Raw genomic sequence first — 19,636 nt, 5'->3', positions numbered from 1 at the left:
TTTTCATAGTAACCCAATTCTCTTTGCATTATTTCAGTTAATACAGAGGAACCTTGATTATCCGAATATCAATTATCCAAATTTTGGATTATCCAAAGGAGATCTCAAAGTCACGATATAAACATTACATCAAAGAGGTGTTTCCAACACTGATTGTGCCTTTTGTTTACAATGATTAAAAACAAACTTGGCTTACAGAAATGCTGCCGAGAACAGTCCTGGACATCGATGGGAGCCAGGCACCGTCTCAAATGACTGACTACCTGCCCTCTCTCTCCCCACCTCCACAATTTCCCTGGAGTTCTACACAGGGATTTACCCTAAACCCCCCTTGACCCAGATAATCTTTCCAATATTGTCCTGTCAAAATGCTGCAGGGAAAAGTTGTGTGTGTGTGTGTGTGTGTGTTCTATTTTGAGACTCACCACCCCAAACGCAGTATCAGTCTTACTGTTGGACGTGGGAGCGGGAGCGGACAGGGGCTCACAGGGGCGGGGCTTGCACGTGATGTGTTGCTGCCTCATCTCCTCAACGGGGGACAGACTTAGCAAGTGCTCGCTGTGTCAATCCCATTGAGCTGATGGGGGTGGGTGGCAGACTACAGCAATGCTGCAGGTACATTGTACACAAATGTGTGTCTGCATAGAAACACACCCTGAGACAGAGAGAGGAAACAAGGCAGATCGAGCGAGGAAAAAGGAAACTTCTGAAAACTCCGAGTCCCAGAGGACAGGCATTGAATCAATTAACCAAATAATCAATTATCTGAATGAAATAGTGCCCGTCCATCTCGTTTGGATAATCGAGGTTCCCCTCTACTGAAAAGCCAGGAAGAAAGGGTGTCAGCCTGGAGCTCTTTCTCCACAAATGACTGTGGACCCCAGGCTAACACAAATAGTCAAGACAGCTATCGGTCATTTTCTTCAGGCCAGCGTATCAAAAAATGTGGAACAAGCATGGGAAATTGGAGTTAAGCTGCAGATCAAATGTAATCAAATTGAATGGTGGAACAGACTAAAGGGGCTGAGTGGCCTTCTCTTATTCTCACACTGATTCAAAACAAACAACTTTATTCTATCAGTTTGGCTGCTGTAAGAAAAGGCTATCAAGTCCACAAGGGTTTCCATCAGAACCGGCTGCTTTACTATTTAAAGATATTGACAAAGGTAAATTCCTGAGATACAGGGGCAGAACAGGCAAAAAAGAATTCACATTCTACAATAAAATAGACAACCATAATCATTAAGGAAACATTAAAGTATTTACTGTTTAAGTGTAAACCGTATGATTTGTGGGGAATTCTCTATGAAATGATATCCCCTACACCAAATGTTCACTTCACCTGGACAAAGGCACATATCTCGTTAGTTTTTTTGTTAAACTTGCAACAATTAGAGTCATAGTCAGAGATGTACAGCGCGGAAACAGACTCTCCAGTCCAACTTGTCCATGTCAACCAGATATCCTAAACTAATCTCGTTCTATTTGCCAGCACTTGGCCCATATGCCTCAAAGCGTTCCTATTCAAGTACCCATCCACATGCCTTTTAAATGTTATAATTGTACCAGCCTCCACCAGTTCCCATTCCATACACACACCACCCTCTGCGTGAAAAAGTTGCACCTGTGGTTTCCCCTCCACTTTTAAATCTTTCCCCCCTCACCCTGAATCTATGCCCATTAGTTCTAGACTTGTCCATCTCAGTGAAAAGACCTTGTCTATTTACCCTATCCATGCCAATTATTTTCACATCACGTATCTTTACCTCACTCAGTTTGGTTTTGAGAACTTTTAGCTGTTCTTTTGAAAATGCAAGCGTTCCCAGCTGAGACAGTCGATCCTTTAGGATATTATTGTCCAGGCAGGCATTCAAATCAGATGCACTATATTGTGCAGGTAGAATTACATCAAAAGTCATTTCTGCTGTTATTTGGTCACTTGTACATCCTGTGAATACAATCATTAAGAAAAGAGTGATTAGTATAAAAATCAAAATATTTACATTTATCCTGCTGGATTGCAAGTTATGCTGTGGTGAGGCTTTCCAGAATTGTTCCCAAGTGAAAACTGTGAGCATCAGTAAGTTCTCCAGCACCAAAGGTCATCTAACATTTTACGCTGGACAACACACCAGATGGTACATTGACCCACTGAGCCATTAGAAGTGCTCTAACCTTTGATTGCCTCACCTATGGGAATGTTGAATGTATCATTGAACGTGGACATTTTGCTCTATCTGAGCACACCACATGGAGGAAAACTGGATAGGGATGCATTATATGTCAGGAGTGGAAAGCAACTTAACTTCCTCAAGGTGCTGTTGGAGTCATACAGCGCACCCAGGACCAATAGCAGGAAAATCTAAAACTGCTACTGAGTAACAGAACTCCAAGCTCCTATAGATCAGGGCTACACAAGTGAGATTCTAATTTCCTTGATTTTTTTTGGAGACCACCAATAAGCCATCTCTTTGCTATGTCATCTGTAACTTTAACACGGCTAAGGGAAGGAATTAAGAACAAAATTTAAAATCGTGCAAAGCAGCAACATTGTGGATGGAGAAATGCCGATAAAGAATCAAGTCAGAAGCCACATGACACCAGGTTATAGTCCAACAGGTTTATTTGCAATCACAAGCTTTCGGGCACTACTGCGAAAGAGGGGCACTCAGAAAGCTTGTGATTTCAAATAAACCTGTTGGACTATAACCTGGTGACATGTGGCTTCTGACTTTGTCCACCCCAGTCCAACACCGACATCTCCATATTGTGGATAGAGGACCAGTAAAGGAAGATATGAAACCTTGAGAATATATTCTGGGTCACATACTGCCTTCAATGAATGGCAAATGGCAAATTAGGGGAGAGAGGTTGAAATGCTCCTGGGACAGACTTGAACTAAGAGCTATGAAAGCACTGAATTCTTCCTGGCAAATGGCTATTGAGGTGAATGCCAAACACTCTTTAAAAGCAAATAGGACAAATACTTGTAAAAGGAGAAATATGAAATGATCGCAAAGTTGCAGAAGTAGAGAAAGCACTGGCATAATCATCTGTGTCAACTTAGCCTTCGCTGGCAGCAATTTCTACAATTTCATGAAAATTCTCTCTCTTATTGAGATCGTGTCCAGGCTTATTTAGAAATGTTGCTGAAATGAATTTATGATGACGTGCCCTGTCAGTCAGTAGCGTGTCAAACACTGAGCCCTTTGTGCGGCTGCCCTGTTTAGTTCTTGTTAAGCATGCCATGTCAAGTCTAAGTGCAGATCAGCCAGTGCAGAATTGCAAAACCTTTGCAAAGAATCTGAATCCAAGGAGAAAGGGAGAGAGCTACAATAATTAAATAATCATGACACAATTGCAGGTAATGTGATTAGAATGCCAATGAATTAAATCTGCAGGAACATTTCCAACCAGAATTGGCAGCATTACACACGTGATCTCATACCAGTTTCCCGTCTTGATCTCATGTGCAGGAACAGTCCCGAGAGAAGGTCTTGCTTTTGTTGGAGTTGAAATCTAGACTGTCTCCTCACATACTGTCGCAAGCCTTTTAAAATGACAGTCTGTGGAGGGAAAAGCACCATTAACCAAGTTTCCATTTTTAGAAAGATAGCACGTAAAATACAAGACTTAGTAAACTTGGTAAAGTTTACACTTATCAGAGGAGCTGTTTTGTCCTGGAGTACCCTTCCATGTATATCCATTTTTTAAAAAATTGCCTTGTTTTCTTAATAAAATACTTTCTCAATAAATCAAGTGTTTTCTTGGCTTCATTCTGGATACACCCAACACCAAAATAGTCCCGACTGCCATAGTTGCTAATATCTGCAATTAGATGTTTCCTAGCCAGTGGTAAAGAACAGACCACATATCAGCTCTGATGAAGAGTCGAAATGTTAGCTTGCTTTCTCTCCATGGATGCTACCTGACCCGCTGTGATTTCCAGCACTTTTTGTTTTCAACACTATGCAATGTTAATGAGGCCTCAGCTGGAGTACTATGTGCAGCTCTCGTCACCACACTAAAGTAAGGCTGTGATTGCTGTCAACAGGAGTCTCACCAGGATGTTGCCTGGGCTGGAGTAGTTCTGCTAAGAGGGACGAGGTACATTGGGGCTGCTTTCCTCAGAGCGGAGAAGGCTGATGAGGAATCCGATTGAGACATACAAAATTCAGAGAGACATGACAGGATGGATAGGGGGAACTGTTTCCACTTAGTGGAGGTGTCAATAACTAGGCGACTCAGTTTTAAGGTAAGGATTAGAAAGGTTAGAGGGGATTTGGTGAAACAAATGTTCACCGAGTGATGTGGCTACCTAGAGCTCACTGCCTAAAAGGTGGGTAGAAACAGGAACTCTCCAGACATCTAAGAACTATTTTGATGAACTGTCGAAATGCCACAGCATACAAAGTGACAGGCCATGTGCTGGAAAATGGGATCACAATTGTTGGATGTTTGATGACCAGTGTAGACAAAGCTGGCTTCTTTCTGTGCTGTAAAAATGTTGACTCGGAGAGCTAACTATGTTGACGTGGTAATATTTGGGACAGTAAAATAAGAAAATGAAAATATAAAGAGATTTCTGGAAACTTTACTTTGGCATGCGTTCACTAATGAGCTTAAAATCTGATAATTAAAATAAATGGGAAAGATGCTAAATTGGAATCTCTGCTACTGATCTTAATGTAGGGACACCACGTTGGCTAACAGAGAATAGACACCAATGGATAGTCAGTTTCAATCTGGTCATGGTGCAACAATACCATGGACAGAGACAGGAACAGTGGGACAGGAAAACAAACAAGCAGACAACAGCAGGCTGTGCAATGAAGTCTAATCATCAAATCATCAGGAAAGCAAATAATTGGAGAGCATTTAATGTAAATTCCAGCTTACAAACATACTGCAAATCAGCTAGTTATAATACTACAGGCTAGATACTTAGGAGAAAATGAGGACTGCAGGTGCTGGAGATCAGAGTCAAAAAGTGTGGCACTGGAGAAGCACAGGGGGTCAAGCAGCATCAGGAGAATTGATATTTCGGGCATAAGCCCTTTATCAAGAATGTTTGGTTGGGGGGGGGGGGAAGCTGAGCTAAATAGGAGGTGTGGGAGCAAGGTAGCTGGGAAGGCAATAGGTCGATGCAGGTGGAGGTTGATAGTGATAGGTTGCAGGGGAGGGTGGAGTGGATAGGTGGGAAGGGAATGGACAGGTGGGACATTTCAAGAGGGTGGTGCTGAATGGAGGGTTGGATCTGGGATTAAGTGGGGGGAGGGGAGATAAGGAAACTGGTGAAATCTACATTGATTCCGTGTGGTTAGAGGGTCCCAAGGTGGAAGATGAGGTGTTCTTCCTCCAGTTGTCGGGTAGCTTGGATTTGGCAGTGGAGGACTTACATGTCTTTGGCGGAGTGGGAGGGGGAGTTGAAGTGGTTGGCTACAGGACTGTGGGGTTATTTGGTGTGTGTGTCCCAAAGGTGTTCCCAGAAACGTTCCACGAGTTGGCGTCCTGTCTCCCCAACATAGAGGAGAACACATCTAGACCAACGGACGCAGTAGATGAGGTGTTTGGAGGTGCAACAAAAATCTCCAACCTATCACTATCACATTCCACCTGCATCTACTTATCGCCTTCCCAGCTACCTTCCCCTCACCAACCACGCCCCCACTCCTATTTATCTGCCAGCCCCTTTCTCCCCTCCCCACATTCCTGATGAAGGGCTCATGTCCAAAACATCAATGCTCCTGCTCATCGGATGCTGTCTGACCTGCTGTGGTTTTCCAGCATCACACATTTCGACCTAGATACTTACTTATAAAGATTTTTATTGCATCTATTGCGGAGAGACCATCAGAGATTTTAAGTCAAGTTAATATAATTTCAAAGCTTTTTTTAAAAATAGTTTTATACCTTTCTGACTTTGTTCCATGTACTTGTGCTTATAGCGAAGACAAGTGGCCCTAAATTTTCCAGAGTGGACTCAGTCCAATTGGAGGGATCACTGAAGGCATGTGAAAAAAACAGCATTAAATTACTACAAAATCAAAATGCAGAGCTCGAGATGTATGCTAATATGTCAAGGTATTTTATTCAAATAAAATTACATGTTAAACGTCACAGAACAATACGTAGGTCAAAGTTGCTTTTTACTTAAAAAATGCAGACACCATAAAACAAAACTGTACTAAACTCAGGTATGTGTGTTACAAATTCATTCTTGTAATGTAATAAAAAACTCCATTATTGCATGTTCTCAAAGTCACATTACCCTCATAATACAATGCCAACTGTACAACAGATTTAACTTGAATAAAGTTTTTTACATAATCGATCTCTTGTAGTGCTTTAATCCTGAACAAAAATAAATACTAAAATCTCCCTCATTTGTTTTATCTAAGTGTTATTGGACTTCGTTCAGTGCAAAACCATTTTTCAAAATCTCAGCATACTTTAACAATACACAATAAACATGAAGCTAGAGAAGAACTGTGCCGATGTTCATAACACTGCCCTCTGAAAGGAAAGGAAACGGTTAAAGCTTACCCAAAGGTGCTATTTTGGTTCAGCAGGAAGTCAATAGCATCGCGCTGAGCGGGTGTATACTCGACACAATTTTTCAAAGTCTCTAATATAGAGATGTCAGCTGTTTTGATGTCTCCCTCATAGTCACAGGTCAAATTGTTCAAGATTGTCACATTACCTTTTGACAGACTTACACTGGAAAATTTCTGAAAGAAGGAATACATATAAAAATGGTAAGGAAGCAGGCTGTATTTTGTTTTCCATTATTGTTCCCTTTCTTCGTTCAGTCAGTCTTAGATATTCTTGGGCTATGTATAATTTCTTTGGTAGCAAGAAAAGGTTTTACAGCTAAATATGTTGGGAGTTTAACTAGCTAGCTAGCTGGCTGGGAATGAGTGGGATGTTTGACAAAAGGTTGGAAAGATGCAAGGAATTCTGTAAGTCAGGATTCTGCCACAGACTTCGGAGATCTAAGTCCAAAGAAAGGTGACGTTAACACTTAGTTCGCTACATGAACCCCAGCATGATTGTCAGGCTTGAGATTCCAAACACACAGTGAACAAACAGTCTGTGGAGGAAATAGAAAATGCTGCACAAACTCAGCAGGTCTGGCAGCATCGGTGGATAGAGAAACTGAGGTGACATTTCGAATCTGACAGTTCTGAAGATGACACGTACTGGATTCACAATGCTAACATTTTAAGTTGGAGATGGTGGTGTAGTGATACGACCACTGGACTAATCACGAATGCTCAAATTCAAATAGTGACAGCAAAGGGAATTTAAAGTCAATTAATCAGTCTGGAACCAAAAACTACTCCCAGCAAGGATGACTGTGAATCTATTTTTGTTTGTCATGTGAAGCTGTCGTGTTCATGAATATCCTTCAGGAAAGGAAGGAAATCTGCCATTCTTGCTAGGTCCAACTTATGTGCAATTCCAGACCCATAAAAACCCATAAATTCCTAACTGCTCTCTGAAGGGGCCTAGTCAGCTACTCAGTTCAAAGGCAATGAGAGTGGACACCCCATGAAAGAATTATGATCAAATTATTTAGCTATACAGATCCTGGAGAGACTACATAAAGAGTATACTATTAGTATCCTTATTTGCATTGAAAAGTGTGGTGCTGGAAAAGCGCAGCAGGCCAGGTAGCATCCGAGGAGCAAGAGATTCCTGCTCCTTGGATGCTGCCTGGCATGCTGCGCTTTTCCAGCACCATACTTTTCAACTCTGGTCTCCAGCATCTCACTTTCTCCTAGTATCCTTATTTGTGTAAGGATTTAACTGTATTGGAAGCTGTTCAAAGAAGATTTACTCATCTAACATCTGAAATGGCAGGCTGTCTTATGAGGATGCGTTGGACAGGTTAGGATTGTATCCACTGAAGTTTAGAAGACTAAGAGGCAACTTAATTGGAATATAGAAGAGGGATTCTAGAATAAGAATTTTTTAAGAATTAGCAGTCACCTACTGAAGATAGAGATGAGGAAATATCCTTATCAGAGTAGGTCATAAGTCTTTGTAATGCTCTTCCTCGGTGGTATAAGGTTATTCTTGGGTTATTTTTAGGCAGTAATAGGTAGATTCTTGACAAGCAAGGATGTAAAAGGTTACAGGAGGTTGGTAGAAATATGAAGTAATCAGATCAATAGCAAAGACGGCTCAAGAGGCAAAGCGGCCTACTCCTGGTCTAAGATGTGCCATCTCATAGACATTCACATTGTGTTTCAATTCCCTATTATCTTTGCAAGTTTATTAATGACATCCTGTACTTTGTGCATTCTTCCTTTGAATTGACTACACTTGCAAATTTAGAATGATCTACAAATTCTGACATTGCTCTTGACTGCAGATTTCAAACTCACTGCAAAGGGACAACTGTAAATGATGAAGGGCAGTGGCCCCATCACCAATCCACTGTTTGTCAGTCTTGAATAGCTACTGTCAATTTTGTCAACTTGTTCCTGAATTTCTGGAAATGCTGCTCTCACTAGTCTGTCAGTTCCAAAGTAAAACAGCCAGTAAGGGTGGATGAAGGGATTTAAATACTAACTTCCCTGGGCTTTGAAAATATCTGATGCGCTTTTGGTTTGGCAAGTATGCCTGAGATGGAATAATGTGTCAAGGCATTTCTTAGGGTTTTCTTCCAATCTGTTACCATAGCTTCAGCACAACCTTCTTGTTTTTAATTTGTTCTTAGGATGGGTGCACTGCTGGCTAGGCCCACCATTTTAATATGCACACTTGGGATGTTGGTGGTGAGTTGCCTTCTTGACCTGCTGCTATCCTTGGGAGTGCAGGTACATTCACAGAACTAATAGTAAGGGAGTTCCAGGTTTTTGACCCAGTGGCATTGAGGGAACTGTAATATACTTCAAGGTCATGATCATATGTGACTCAAAGGAGAATTTTCAGGAAGCGAATTTCCCTTAGCATCTTTTGCCAGTGTCCTGTGAGGTGGTAGAGGTCATGGGTTTGGTAGGAACATGGACAAGCTGCCACTAGGAATCTTGTAGATCAGACTATTTTGTGCTGGTGGTTAAGGGAATTAATGTTGAAGTTGGTGGACAGGCTGCCAATTAAGTGGCTGCACTCTCCTGGATGTTGACATTTGGATGTGAATATAAGAGGCATGGTTTTGGGGCCATAGGAAGAACAGAATAGCTGTGATCAGAAGGAGCACAAAACACCCACCCACTGGCATAAAAGTGGCTACAACAACAGAATTAGCTGAGGCCATAAGTTAAGCTTAAAGGCAGCTTTGATAAGGAGAGACCCCAAGGTGACAGGGTCTATTTTGAACAAAGAATCAAACAAATTAATATACAGGGTGTTCTGCACAAACAACAGCTGCAAATGTCTGTAGGAGACAGTTTTATAAAAGCTGATTGGGAATAGACAGCCTAACGTTTGTAGCAAGCATTAAAAAGTATGATTCCACAATAACAGTGACATATGATAAGTTTAAAGAATGACAAGATTTTGTCTTATAAAATTCTAGTTTAGACAAGTTCATTGAACTGTGAAAATTGATTGAGTTAAGTCTTACTAATGGATAGATGTTGTCTTTTTAGGAAAAGAAGTTAAAGTAGAATATTCAGTGTAAGTAAATTTCACCTTAGCATGTGACTGGAATCAATTATAGTGCAGCTGCAAGGTAGATGGACAGTGTTTAGTCATCCACAAAAGTCAGGTATGAAAGTAACTGCTCACAACTCGTTGGCTAAGGAATGCTAACAGTAGGCGCAACCAGAAAACCTTACATATAACTAACTTTATATTAAAACTAATATGATGAATCTCGTAGTTGTTAGTAACAGTTAATCTCCTTGTGTATCTCCCGTGATTAGGACAATCAGAAACAGAAGATGAATAACAGAATTTGATAGGGATAGCAATGAATACAATGCATAACAGAATTTCAGCAGTCCTTAGAGATAAGCAAGTCTGGGAAATGTCTGAAAAAGAGTATAATGAATGGGATACATCGTAAGAACCAAGGCCTGATAATATGATATCGGGTCTAACATTATGGGGAACCCTGGGCTGTCGGTAGAGGTGTCCATCATTGGTCAGCAGTTTCATACGATTGGACATAGGGATTAAGGGGGAAGGAACAACGCAATGTTGCTTGTAATTATTACAATTACTAACACTAGTAATGAATAAAAATGTTGTATCCCATTGGGGAAATTATAGCGTCATTGACTTCTCTTCCATTCTGAGCTGTGTTTAAAAGGGTGACTAGGGCCCACATGAAAACCAGATTTGGAGCAGACTTTGACCTCTCCCTCTTCTGAATGAAGAACTCAAGACTGCTCTTTGACATCTCTCCCCCAACATACAATTAATAAGTTTGCAAATGTGACCAAAATTGGAGGTGTAGTGGACAGCGAAGAAGGTTACCTCAGAGTACAAGGGGATCTTAAACAGATTGGCAAATGGGCCAAGGAGTGGCAGATGAAGTTTGATTTAGATAAATGTGAGATGCTGCATTTTGGTCAGGCAAATCAGGGCAAGACTTAAACACTTAATGGCAAGGTCCTGGGCAGTGTTGCCAAACAAAGAGATCTTCACTACGCTTGCCTTTACTGGTCAGTGCATTGAGTATAGGAGCTGGGTAGTCATGTTGCGGCTGTACAGGAAATTGGGTCGGCTACTTCCACAATACTGTGTTCAGTTCAGGTCTCCCTGCTATAGGAACGATGTTGTGAAATGTTTGAAAGGGTTCAGAAAAGGTTTACAAGCACGTTTCTGGGGTTGGAAAATTTGATTTACACGAAGACACGGAATAGGCCAGTATTTCTTTTCCTCATCCTCTGATTCTTGAGGGGTGATTTTATAGAGATTTATAAAATCATGAGAGGCACAGTGTACAGCCAAGGTCTTTTCCACAGAGTAGGGGAGTTCAAAACCAGAAGGTATAGATTTAAGGTGAGAGGGGAACGATTTAAAATGGACCTAAGGGGCAACAGTTTCACTCAGAGGTGATGTGTGTATGGAATGGGTTGCCAGATGTGGTGGTGGAGGCTGGTGCAATTACAACATTTAAAAGGCATCTGGATGGGTATATGAATAGGAAGGGTTTAGAGGGATATGGGCCAAATGCTGGCAAATGTGACTGGATTAACTTAGGATATCTGGTCGGTATGGACGAATTGGACCCGTAGGGTATGTTTCTATGACTCTAAGTCTCTTGAGTACTGTTGGATCTGCAGCCATCCAGACAAATGGACAGTATACTGGTACATTCCTGACTTGTGGATTGCAGATGCAGGAGTCAAGTTACTTGCATCAGAATTCCTAGCCACTGGCCTGTTCTTGTAGCCACATTGTTTGTAAGGCAGATTGAGTTCAGTTTCTCGTCCATGGTAACCCCCAATGAATGTTGACAGGTATTCAACAATAGTAATGTCATTGAAGGTCAAAGGGTGATGTTCAAATTCTCTAATGCTGGATTTGATCATTGTCTGCCACATATGTTATTTTCCACATATGGATACTGACTCCTTCAGGATCTGAGGAGCCATGAATGGTGCTAAACATTATACTGACATCAACGAACATCCTCACTTTTGACCTTATGAAGAAGATAAGGTCATTGATGAAGCAGCTGACAATCATAGAATCCCTACAGTGTGGAAGCAGGCCATTCAGCCCATTAAGTTCACATCGATCCTCTGAAGAGCATCCCACTCAGACCTATCATCCTACCCTATTCTGTAACCCTACATACAGCATGGCTAATCCACCTAACCTGCACATCTTTGGATTGTGTGAGGAAAGTATAGCTCTCAGAGGAAATCTACTCAGACACAAAGTGAATGTGAAAACACCACACAGACAGTCACCCAAGGTTGGAATTGAACCTGCATCTGCAGTATTGTGAGACAGCAGTGTTAACCACTGAGCAACCCTATGATGACTGAGTCTCAGACACTATTCTGAGGAACTCTTGCAGAGATGTCTTAGACCTGATTAATAAGTGCAAACAGTGTTTCTGGCAAATTATCACCAGTTTTGGCAACTTTGTGGGAAAGGTCTGAGGAAATTTATCCTCACAGGCATGTGCTACTGAGCCTTTATAAAGCTCTGGTTAGGCCCCATTTAGAATACTGTGTCCAGTTTTGGGCCCCACAGCTCAGGAGGGACATACTGGCACTGAGCGAGTCCAGCGGAGATTCACACGGATGATCCCTGGAATAGCAGGTCTGACATACAAGGAACAGCTGAGGATCCTGGGATTGTATTCATTGGAGTTTAGAAGGTTAAGGGGATATCTAATAAAAACTTACAAGATAATACATGGCTTGGAAAGGGTGGACGCTAAGAAATTGTTTCCATTAGGCGAGGAGACTAGGACCCATGGGTACAGCCTTAGAATTAGAGGGGGTAAATTCAGAACAGAAATGTGGAGACATTTCTTCAGCCAGAGAGTTGTGGGCCTGTGGAATTCATTGCCGTGGAGTGCAGTGGCCAGGATGCTAAGTGTCTTCAAGGCCAAGATTGATAAATTCTTGATGTCACAAGGAATTAAGGGCTACGGGGAGATCGCTGGTAAGTGGATTGAAATGCCCATCAGCCATGACTAAATGGCAGAGTGGACTCGACGAGCCGAATGGCCTTACTTCCACTCCTATATCTTATGGTCTTATGGAGTTCACATCTCACTGCTTCAGCAACATGCACATTCATTGAAAAGAAAGAAAATAACACTCAAGACTTTTACACCTGCTGTGTAACCTGCCCAGCTCCCCGATACAACAAACACCAATTGATCTCTGACTAATCTCAACTCAGTCAACTGCAAACTGGGGGACATCCTAGGATGACATTGTAAAGCTATTCATGTCCAACTGATTTTCAAAACTGATGTCATTTTGTGAACCACATGAAACACTTTGTGAATGAATGCTGTACTTTGTTCAATGGGCCTGCTTCCTAAAATAAAGTTAAAAAGCTTTGCAGGTTCCGAAAAAGAAACTGCAGCTAAAAATGGAACTGGTCTGTTCTCTCCATAGATACTAGCTAATGGACTGAATTCCTGGTTTTTTTTCAGATTTTTAAAAATTGTTGCTTCTTGATTGCAAGAGTTCTAAGATTAATTGCAGATCTTTTAGATGCCAGGAGGGAAATAAAATGAATTCATTAGTATTTAACCTTTTCTTACGATAAGAAAATACTCAATGACTTGTTCCCTGTTGCAGATTGACAAGAAACTATTTTTCCACAAACACATCAAGTTGAACTTTCCAATTTATTCACTCATGGGATATAGGCAGCTCTGACTAGGGTCAGCATTTATTGTCCATCCCGAATTGCCCAGAGGGCAGTTAAGAGTCAACAACATCACTATGGGTCTGGAGTCACATGTAGGTCACCCCAGGAAAGAATGGGAGGGTCCTTCCCCAATGGGACATGAGCAAATTAAATGTGATTTTTCCCTCCTCTGACAATTGACAATGACTTCACGGTAATCATAATACCCTTAATTCCAGATTCTTTTACTGAATTCAAATTTCACCATCTGCCATGCCAGGATTTGAACCCAGGTCCCCCAAAACATTGGTTGAGTTTCAGGATTAACTGTTTAGCGATAACACCATCAGTCCATTGCCTCCTCAACTGTGACACCAGCAATAGCCTGTTTATTTAGTAGGGAGCTGGCAATGTCAAAATTGTAAGACGTGGAAGAGATTGAAAGTTCCAAACAGAATCATTAAGTATTTTGCAAAGTATTTAAAATGCTCATTGATAATCTGAGGTGGAGTTTTGCTACTGGTAACTGAGAAACAGCATTACATTACAAACAGGGACAGGAATTAATGGCAGGTAGACTTTATAGTGGACAGGTACTGACCATCAATATGTACAATGAACATTGATCCCATTGTGTTAATATTATCAAGTACAGATGTTAGTCCAGAATAGGCATTTGAGCTCACCAGGCATCTTTGAGCATTTGTCAACAGATTCTTCCTTCTTGCCGATCCTCGAGGTAAAATAGTAATGTTGGCTCGTCCAACTGCCCGGACGAAATTTTCACAGGGTTCATTTGCGAATGTCTCAGGGCTAAGAAAAAGAAAACGGTGAATATCCCAGGTTAAAGTCTACTTTATGATGGATTAAACACAACTTTTAATTCTCACTTATGTATTGTAACTGCTTTCACCCATCAGTGGATAGCCTTCCCCCCACACACTGCCAAATTAGCAGTTAGAAGGGGAATTAATGCCCAATAAGTTGGGGGGGGGGCTTTCTTTTTCTGCTGGTAATAACTCAAGTGAGGCTGTTAAAACATGGAAAGCAAACCTGTGAGGGTTGATGTGGTCTCCATGGCGAGGTCCTTTGTTGAAAGGCAGTGTCTTATTGAGGAATTCAGCATTGGGAAGGGGAATTCAGGGTACTTGTTCTGAGGTCCTCACTTCTCACAGCCCTCGCCCTGTGAAATCTCCCCACCATCACTTAATTTTGTGGTACTTGGCCAGTCCTTGGTGCCATTGTGGTAGCAGCCACTGCCTCTTTGGTCACGCTGCTGAGCAAAAGAGCTGTCGGCCAATACCTCCACTCCTGGGATACTGATTGGCCTATAGTTCAGTGGGCTTTTTCTAAAGCAAACAAGCTCACCAGCTCACATAAAATTCCCCTAAAATTATTGGTTTTAAGAGTTCAGATTAATAATTTTTGGATGGATTACCCTGATTTGCATTTTGACCTTCTGTTATGAATCAACTGGGCAGCACAGCAGCACAGTGGTTAGCAATGCTACCTCAAACGGGAGGATTTTGGGTTCGATCCCACTCTTGGGTGACTGGCTGTGTAGAGTTTGCATGTTCTTCCTGCGTCTGAATGGGTTTCCAGGTACTCTGGTCTCCTCACATAGTCCAAAGATGTGCAGGTTAGGTGGATTGGTCAAGGGAGATTGCCCTTATTTCCAGGGGTGTGCAGGTTAGGTGGATTAGCAATGGGAAATGGAAGAATGGGGCGGGGGGGGATGCGGATCTGAGTGGGATGCTTTTCAGAGGGTCAGTGCCAACTCGATGAACTGAATCGTCTGCTTCTACACTGCAGAGATCCTAATTAGTAGTTTATACAGAAGAAAGCACAAAATAAAACTTGCATATCTTACTCAAGGAACAGCAACATATCCTCAGGCAAGTCAGAAATATTCACTGGTGTTCCAATGGAATTCAGCCTTCTGGTCATGCAAATCAGCTGACGAACCAAATTTTCAACATTAAATAAAATTCACAAAACATCGAAAACATTCTTTCTCAGGTATATATTTATCTAATAAATATGGTTTACACATCCTTATCTGAAAATAAATTAAATATTAAAATTAAATTTTGAGCAGGTAAGAAATAAATACTTTTCTTTTTCAATTGCTGGTTAATTATTTAAAAAAGAACACAATTTAACTTTCAGCTGTATAGGCAGGCCAATAATATAACTTACTCAAAATAAAGACAGCCACTTACACAGAGTTAAAACCTGGCCTGTATATTTTGTAGTAAAGCAAAATTAGCAACAAGCATCTGATAAAGAGTCATGGCATGCAAAACCTAAACTCTTTCTACAGATTCTGTCAGACCTGCTGAGTTTCCCCAGCACTTACTTTTTTTATTTCAGACCTGCAGCATCTGGACAATTTCACTTTAACTTGACTATTTTTTGCACTTCAGTTGATCATGAAATCAGAATTCTTGCAAATTTTAACATAAACTTTGGGCGATAATAATCTAGATCTTATTCAAAATAATAAAGTAAAATTTATTAAGATCAAGACAATCCTATTTGTCAATTTATGCCCAAAATAAAGATTAAGGGATGAGGTTTCCCATTTTTTTGGCAAGGTGATTTCTTGAGTGAGATTGATGGAGCCTGGTCCATCATTGTACATTGTGACTTTTCTCAGCAACCCTCCACTCTTCATCTCAAAACAAGCCAGTCTCAATGAAGCCCATCTTGTGTAAGCTGCAAGCTGGGGTCAACACTTCACATGTGGTCCTCCAAAAAGGAAGGGGCTAAGTTAGCTCCCCAGTTTACCAACAGGGACTTGGAGGTGATGAAGGACAGGGTGGTAGATAGTAGGGCAGTGCTGAATCCTCCTGAGGGGGCCTTGCCGCCTGACTCAACCAGCTTGGACTGAAATAGAACATAGAACATTACAGCGCAATATAGACCCTTCAGTCCATGATGTTGCGCTGACCTATGGAACCAATCTGAAGCCCACCTAACCTATACTGTTCTACTCTTGTCCATATGCCTATAAAATGAATATTTAAATGCCCTTAAAGCTGGCGAGTCTACTACTGTTACAGGCAGTGCGTTCCACACCCCTATTACTCCGAGTAAAGTAACTACCTCTGACATCTGTCCGATACCTATTGCCCCTCAATTTAAAGCTATGTCCCGTCATGCTAGCCATCGTCATCTGAGGAAAAAGTCTCTCACTGTCCAACCTATCTAAACCTCTGATTGTCTTATATGTCTCAATTGAGTCACCTTTCTTCTCTCTAATGAAAACAGCCTCAAGTCCCTCAGCCTTTCCTCGTAAGACCTTCCCTCTAACATCCTGGTAAATCTCCTCTGAACTCTTCCAAAGATTACACATCCTTCCTATAATGCAGTGACCAGAACTGTACACAATACTCTAAATGTGACAGCACCAGAGTTTTGTACAGCTGCAGCATGACCTCATGGTTCCGAAACTCAATCCCTCTACCAATAAATGCAAACACACTGTATGCCTTCTTCAACCTGGGTAGCAGCTTTCAAGGATCTATGTACCTGAACACTAAGATGTCTCTGCTCATCTACACTACCAAGAATCTTACCATTAGCCCAGTACTTTGTATTCTGAGATAGCGCCCTCTCAGTGCAGTATCCTGTGCAAAACACAATGCATAGCAATGCAGGAGGGATTTAATGATTTTCTGGGCTCAGCTGTATTGCACTCACAGGCCAACACTCAATCAAACTGCACCACTGCACGTGCATTTCACCAAGGTACATGCTCTCATCGTTGCATGTATCATATCCACTCAGTGATGCCTACCCACTTCATCCTGCCAAACTACTAATCCCATTCTGCCTACTCTCTCACATAGGACATCTGATCACCTCTCCTCTCCCAAAGGTGTTTGATAAGGTCCTGCACACAAGGCTACTTAATAAGAGTGATGTCAGGATAGTATATTAGCATGGATAGAGAACTGGTAAACTAGTTTGTGCAAAGTGAGTATGAAGAAATTAAGTCATAAGGTACAAAGTGTGTAGATGAATAAGATGTGTGTTTGTGTACGTCTCTGTGTGTATGTGCGCATGTCTGTAAGTGTGCGTGTGTTTGCGTGTATATGTGAGCGCGCGCGCGTGTGTGTGTGTGTGTGTGTGTGTGTATGCATGCACGTGCATGTGTTTGTCTGAGCACAACAAAACCTGGCAGAAGCATAAATGTTCTGGGTGTCCCTGAGTACCATCCTGAAGTAGCACATGATTTTGTTCAAGATCAGGCTTGATGATGTACTGAGGGTGCCGATTTACTGATGCCAACTTGCTTGGACAAACGGTGGAGGAAGATGGTGCCTATAGACCATACTTGCTGAAGACAGAGTTGGATGTGGGACTAGAGAAGCAAGTGGTGAACTGCTGATACCAGACTGAGCCTCTGACTTTCATGATGGGAACTGGTACTGTCTAGTTTCTCAAGTAAACTGTGGAGAATTGAAAATTACATAGAAATGAAATGATCTGAGCTTTTATGATGCAAACCGAAATAAGCCAGTCAGCACTCATGAGATAAAACCTAAATGGCAAATTCAGGTGGTAACAGCAAAATTGGAAGAAGTGACTTGAAATGTGAGATTGACTTTTACAAGAATTTTTGCTGTATTTTCCACATTGCTTTCCATTGTCAAGACTGTTAAAGGGAGTTATAAGTTATATGCAATAAGTAGATTTAAATGCCTTTGTTCTATTTCCAGAAGACTTCAATAGCCGCTCATAGCTGTGAACTTCCAGGGTGTTTAATTCATAATTTGATTTATGTAGAAGTGCACCAAATAGAAATAGTAATTTAAGAACAATCATGATTTTCAATTGTTTTCAAACAGAATTTGGGTTGACTTTAACATATTGCAATTTTTAGCTAAATAAGCAAAAAGTTTAAAAAAAGATTAGAAATTAACACATTTCATTGACTATTGTGTTTAAATAATCTTCAGAAATTAAACTGATGTAAGGTTTTTGTAAAAGTAATGCATGAAGAACTTTGATGTGAACTATATAATGACTTCATTGCTCATGCAACACAACATGATCTCAACCCAAGGATACAGACTGGCATTTTATCCTTACAGATGCCAGGCTACATATCACTAAATTATAGAAATGTTTGGAATTGAAGGAGGCCATTTAACCCTTCGTGTCTACACACAGGTAGAACAGATGCCACTTCCTTCTATGCTATATAGATGAACATAGTGTTTAATTTGAACATTAGCTTACCTGATCTTGGGTCAGTGAAGGCTTACCCTTCGTGGCTTTAACAAATTGCAGGAAGCGGTCACTGTTCAAGTTGTTTCCTGCTATACAACTGAAACCTTGCAGAACAGAGGCTGAAACACTATAACATGAAATAACATTAATAACCTTTGTAATGTGATTTTCACAAACCTGTATTTAGAAAATAAGTGCATATAATGGTATCCTTTTCCTGATATTCCATGCAGATTATAATTTTTTTAAATTGCTTTTACAATTTTACGGTGGGTCAGTGGTTAGCACTGCTGCCTCACAGCGCCAGGGACCTGGGTTCAATCCCAGCTTCGAGCGAATGTCTGTGTGGAGTTTGCACATTCTCCCTGTGCCTGTGTGGGTTTTCTCTGGGAGCTCCAGTTTCCTCCCACAATCCAAAGATGTGCAGGTCAGGTGAGTTGGTCATGCTAAATTGCCCATAGCATTCAGGGATGTGTAGGTTAGGTGCATTAGTCAGGGGTAAATGTAGTGTAAAAGGGTAGGGGAAATGGGGCTAGGTGGTTTAATCTTCAAAAGTTCAGTGTGGACTCGTTGGGCCAATGGCCTGTTTCCACACTGTAGGGATTCGATGAGTCTATGACAATATATGTGATTCATGTCCTTATACTCAAATGACCAGAAGTTAATTCTACTGAAAGTAGTGTCTACTATAATTGCTCTAACAGATCATGGTTCAAACGTGGAACTAAAAGCTATTAATATTTACAAAACAAACAGAATTTTATCCAAAGATATGAAACATAACTTTTTTGTATATACTACAGACTGAATCTCAAAAGATTAGACTGAGATATTATTTTGTGACTGGCATATGTCTGACCAGCTATTTCATTTAACAAAGTTGCAACATCCTATAAAAATTTATTTCAATGCATTTGAGAATAAAATACTTACTCATCAAAATTAATAGTCAAATTTTCTGTCAAAGTGCCAAAGAATACAGCAGCCTATAAAAGAAGTCAGAATCAAAAATGTACATCTATTTCCATTAACTTTAGCTCATTTGAAGCAGATGCTGTTCATCTAAATGGCAAAATTAGGTCATAATTATTCAATTAAAAATGTTAAG

General features: G+C 41.0%; 1 protein-coding gene across 1 annotated transcript in view; it reads right to left on the bottom strand.

Moving 5' to 3' along the window:
- Positions 1–19,636, bottom strand: part of LOC132825289 (uncharacterized) — a 292,786-nt gene that overhangs the window by 12,528 nt on the left and 260,622 nt on the right. The window contains exons 141-148 of the mRNA XM_060840393.1: positions 19,462–19,514; positions 18,538–18,655; positions 15,158–15,243; positions 13,974–14,100; positions 6,547–6,731; positions 5,914–6,004; positions 3,449–3,566; positions 1,767–1,948 (exon numbers count right to left, since the gene is read on the bottom strand). Of these exons, the coding sequence (XP_060696376.1) occupies positions 1,767–1,948; positions 3,449–3,566; positions 5,914–6,004; positions 6,547–6,731; positions 13,974–14,100; positions 15,158–15,243; positions 18,538–18,655; positions 19,462–19,514 (960 nt within the window). The remainder of the gene's footprint in view (positions 1–1,766; positions 1,949–3,448; positions 3,567–5,913; positions 6,005–6,546; positions 6,732–13,973; positions 14,101–15,157; positions 15,244–18,537; positions 18,656–19,461; positions 19,515–19,636) is intronic.

Source organism: Hemiscyllium ocellatum, chromosome 20, assembly GCF_020745735.1.
Source record: "Hemiscyllium ocellatum isolate sHemOce1 chromosome 20, sHemOce1.pat.X.cur, whole genome shotgun sequence".
Classification (NCBI taxonomy): Eukaryota; Metazoa; Chordata; class Chondrichthyes; order Orectolobiformes; family Hemiscylliidae; genus Hemiscyllium; species Hemiscyllium ocellatum.
The sequence above is the reverse complement of the archived record's forward strand: the minus strand, read 5'-3'. Positions and strand labels throughout refer to the sequence as shown.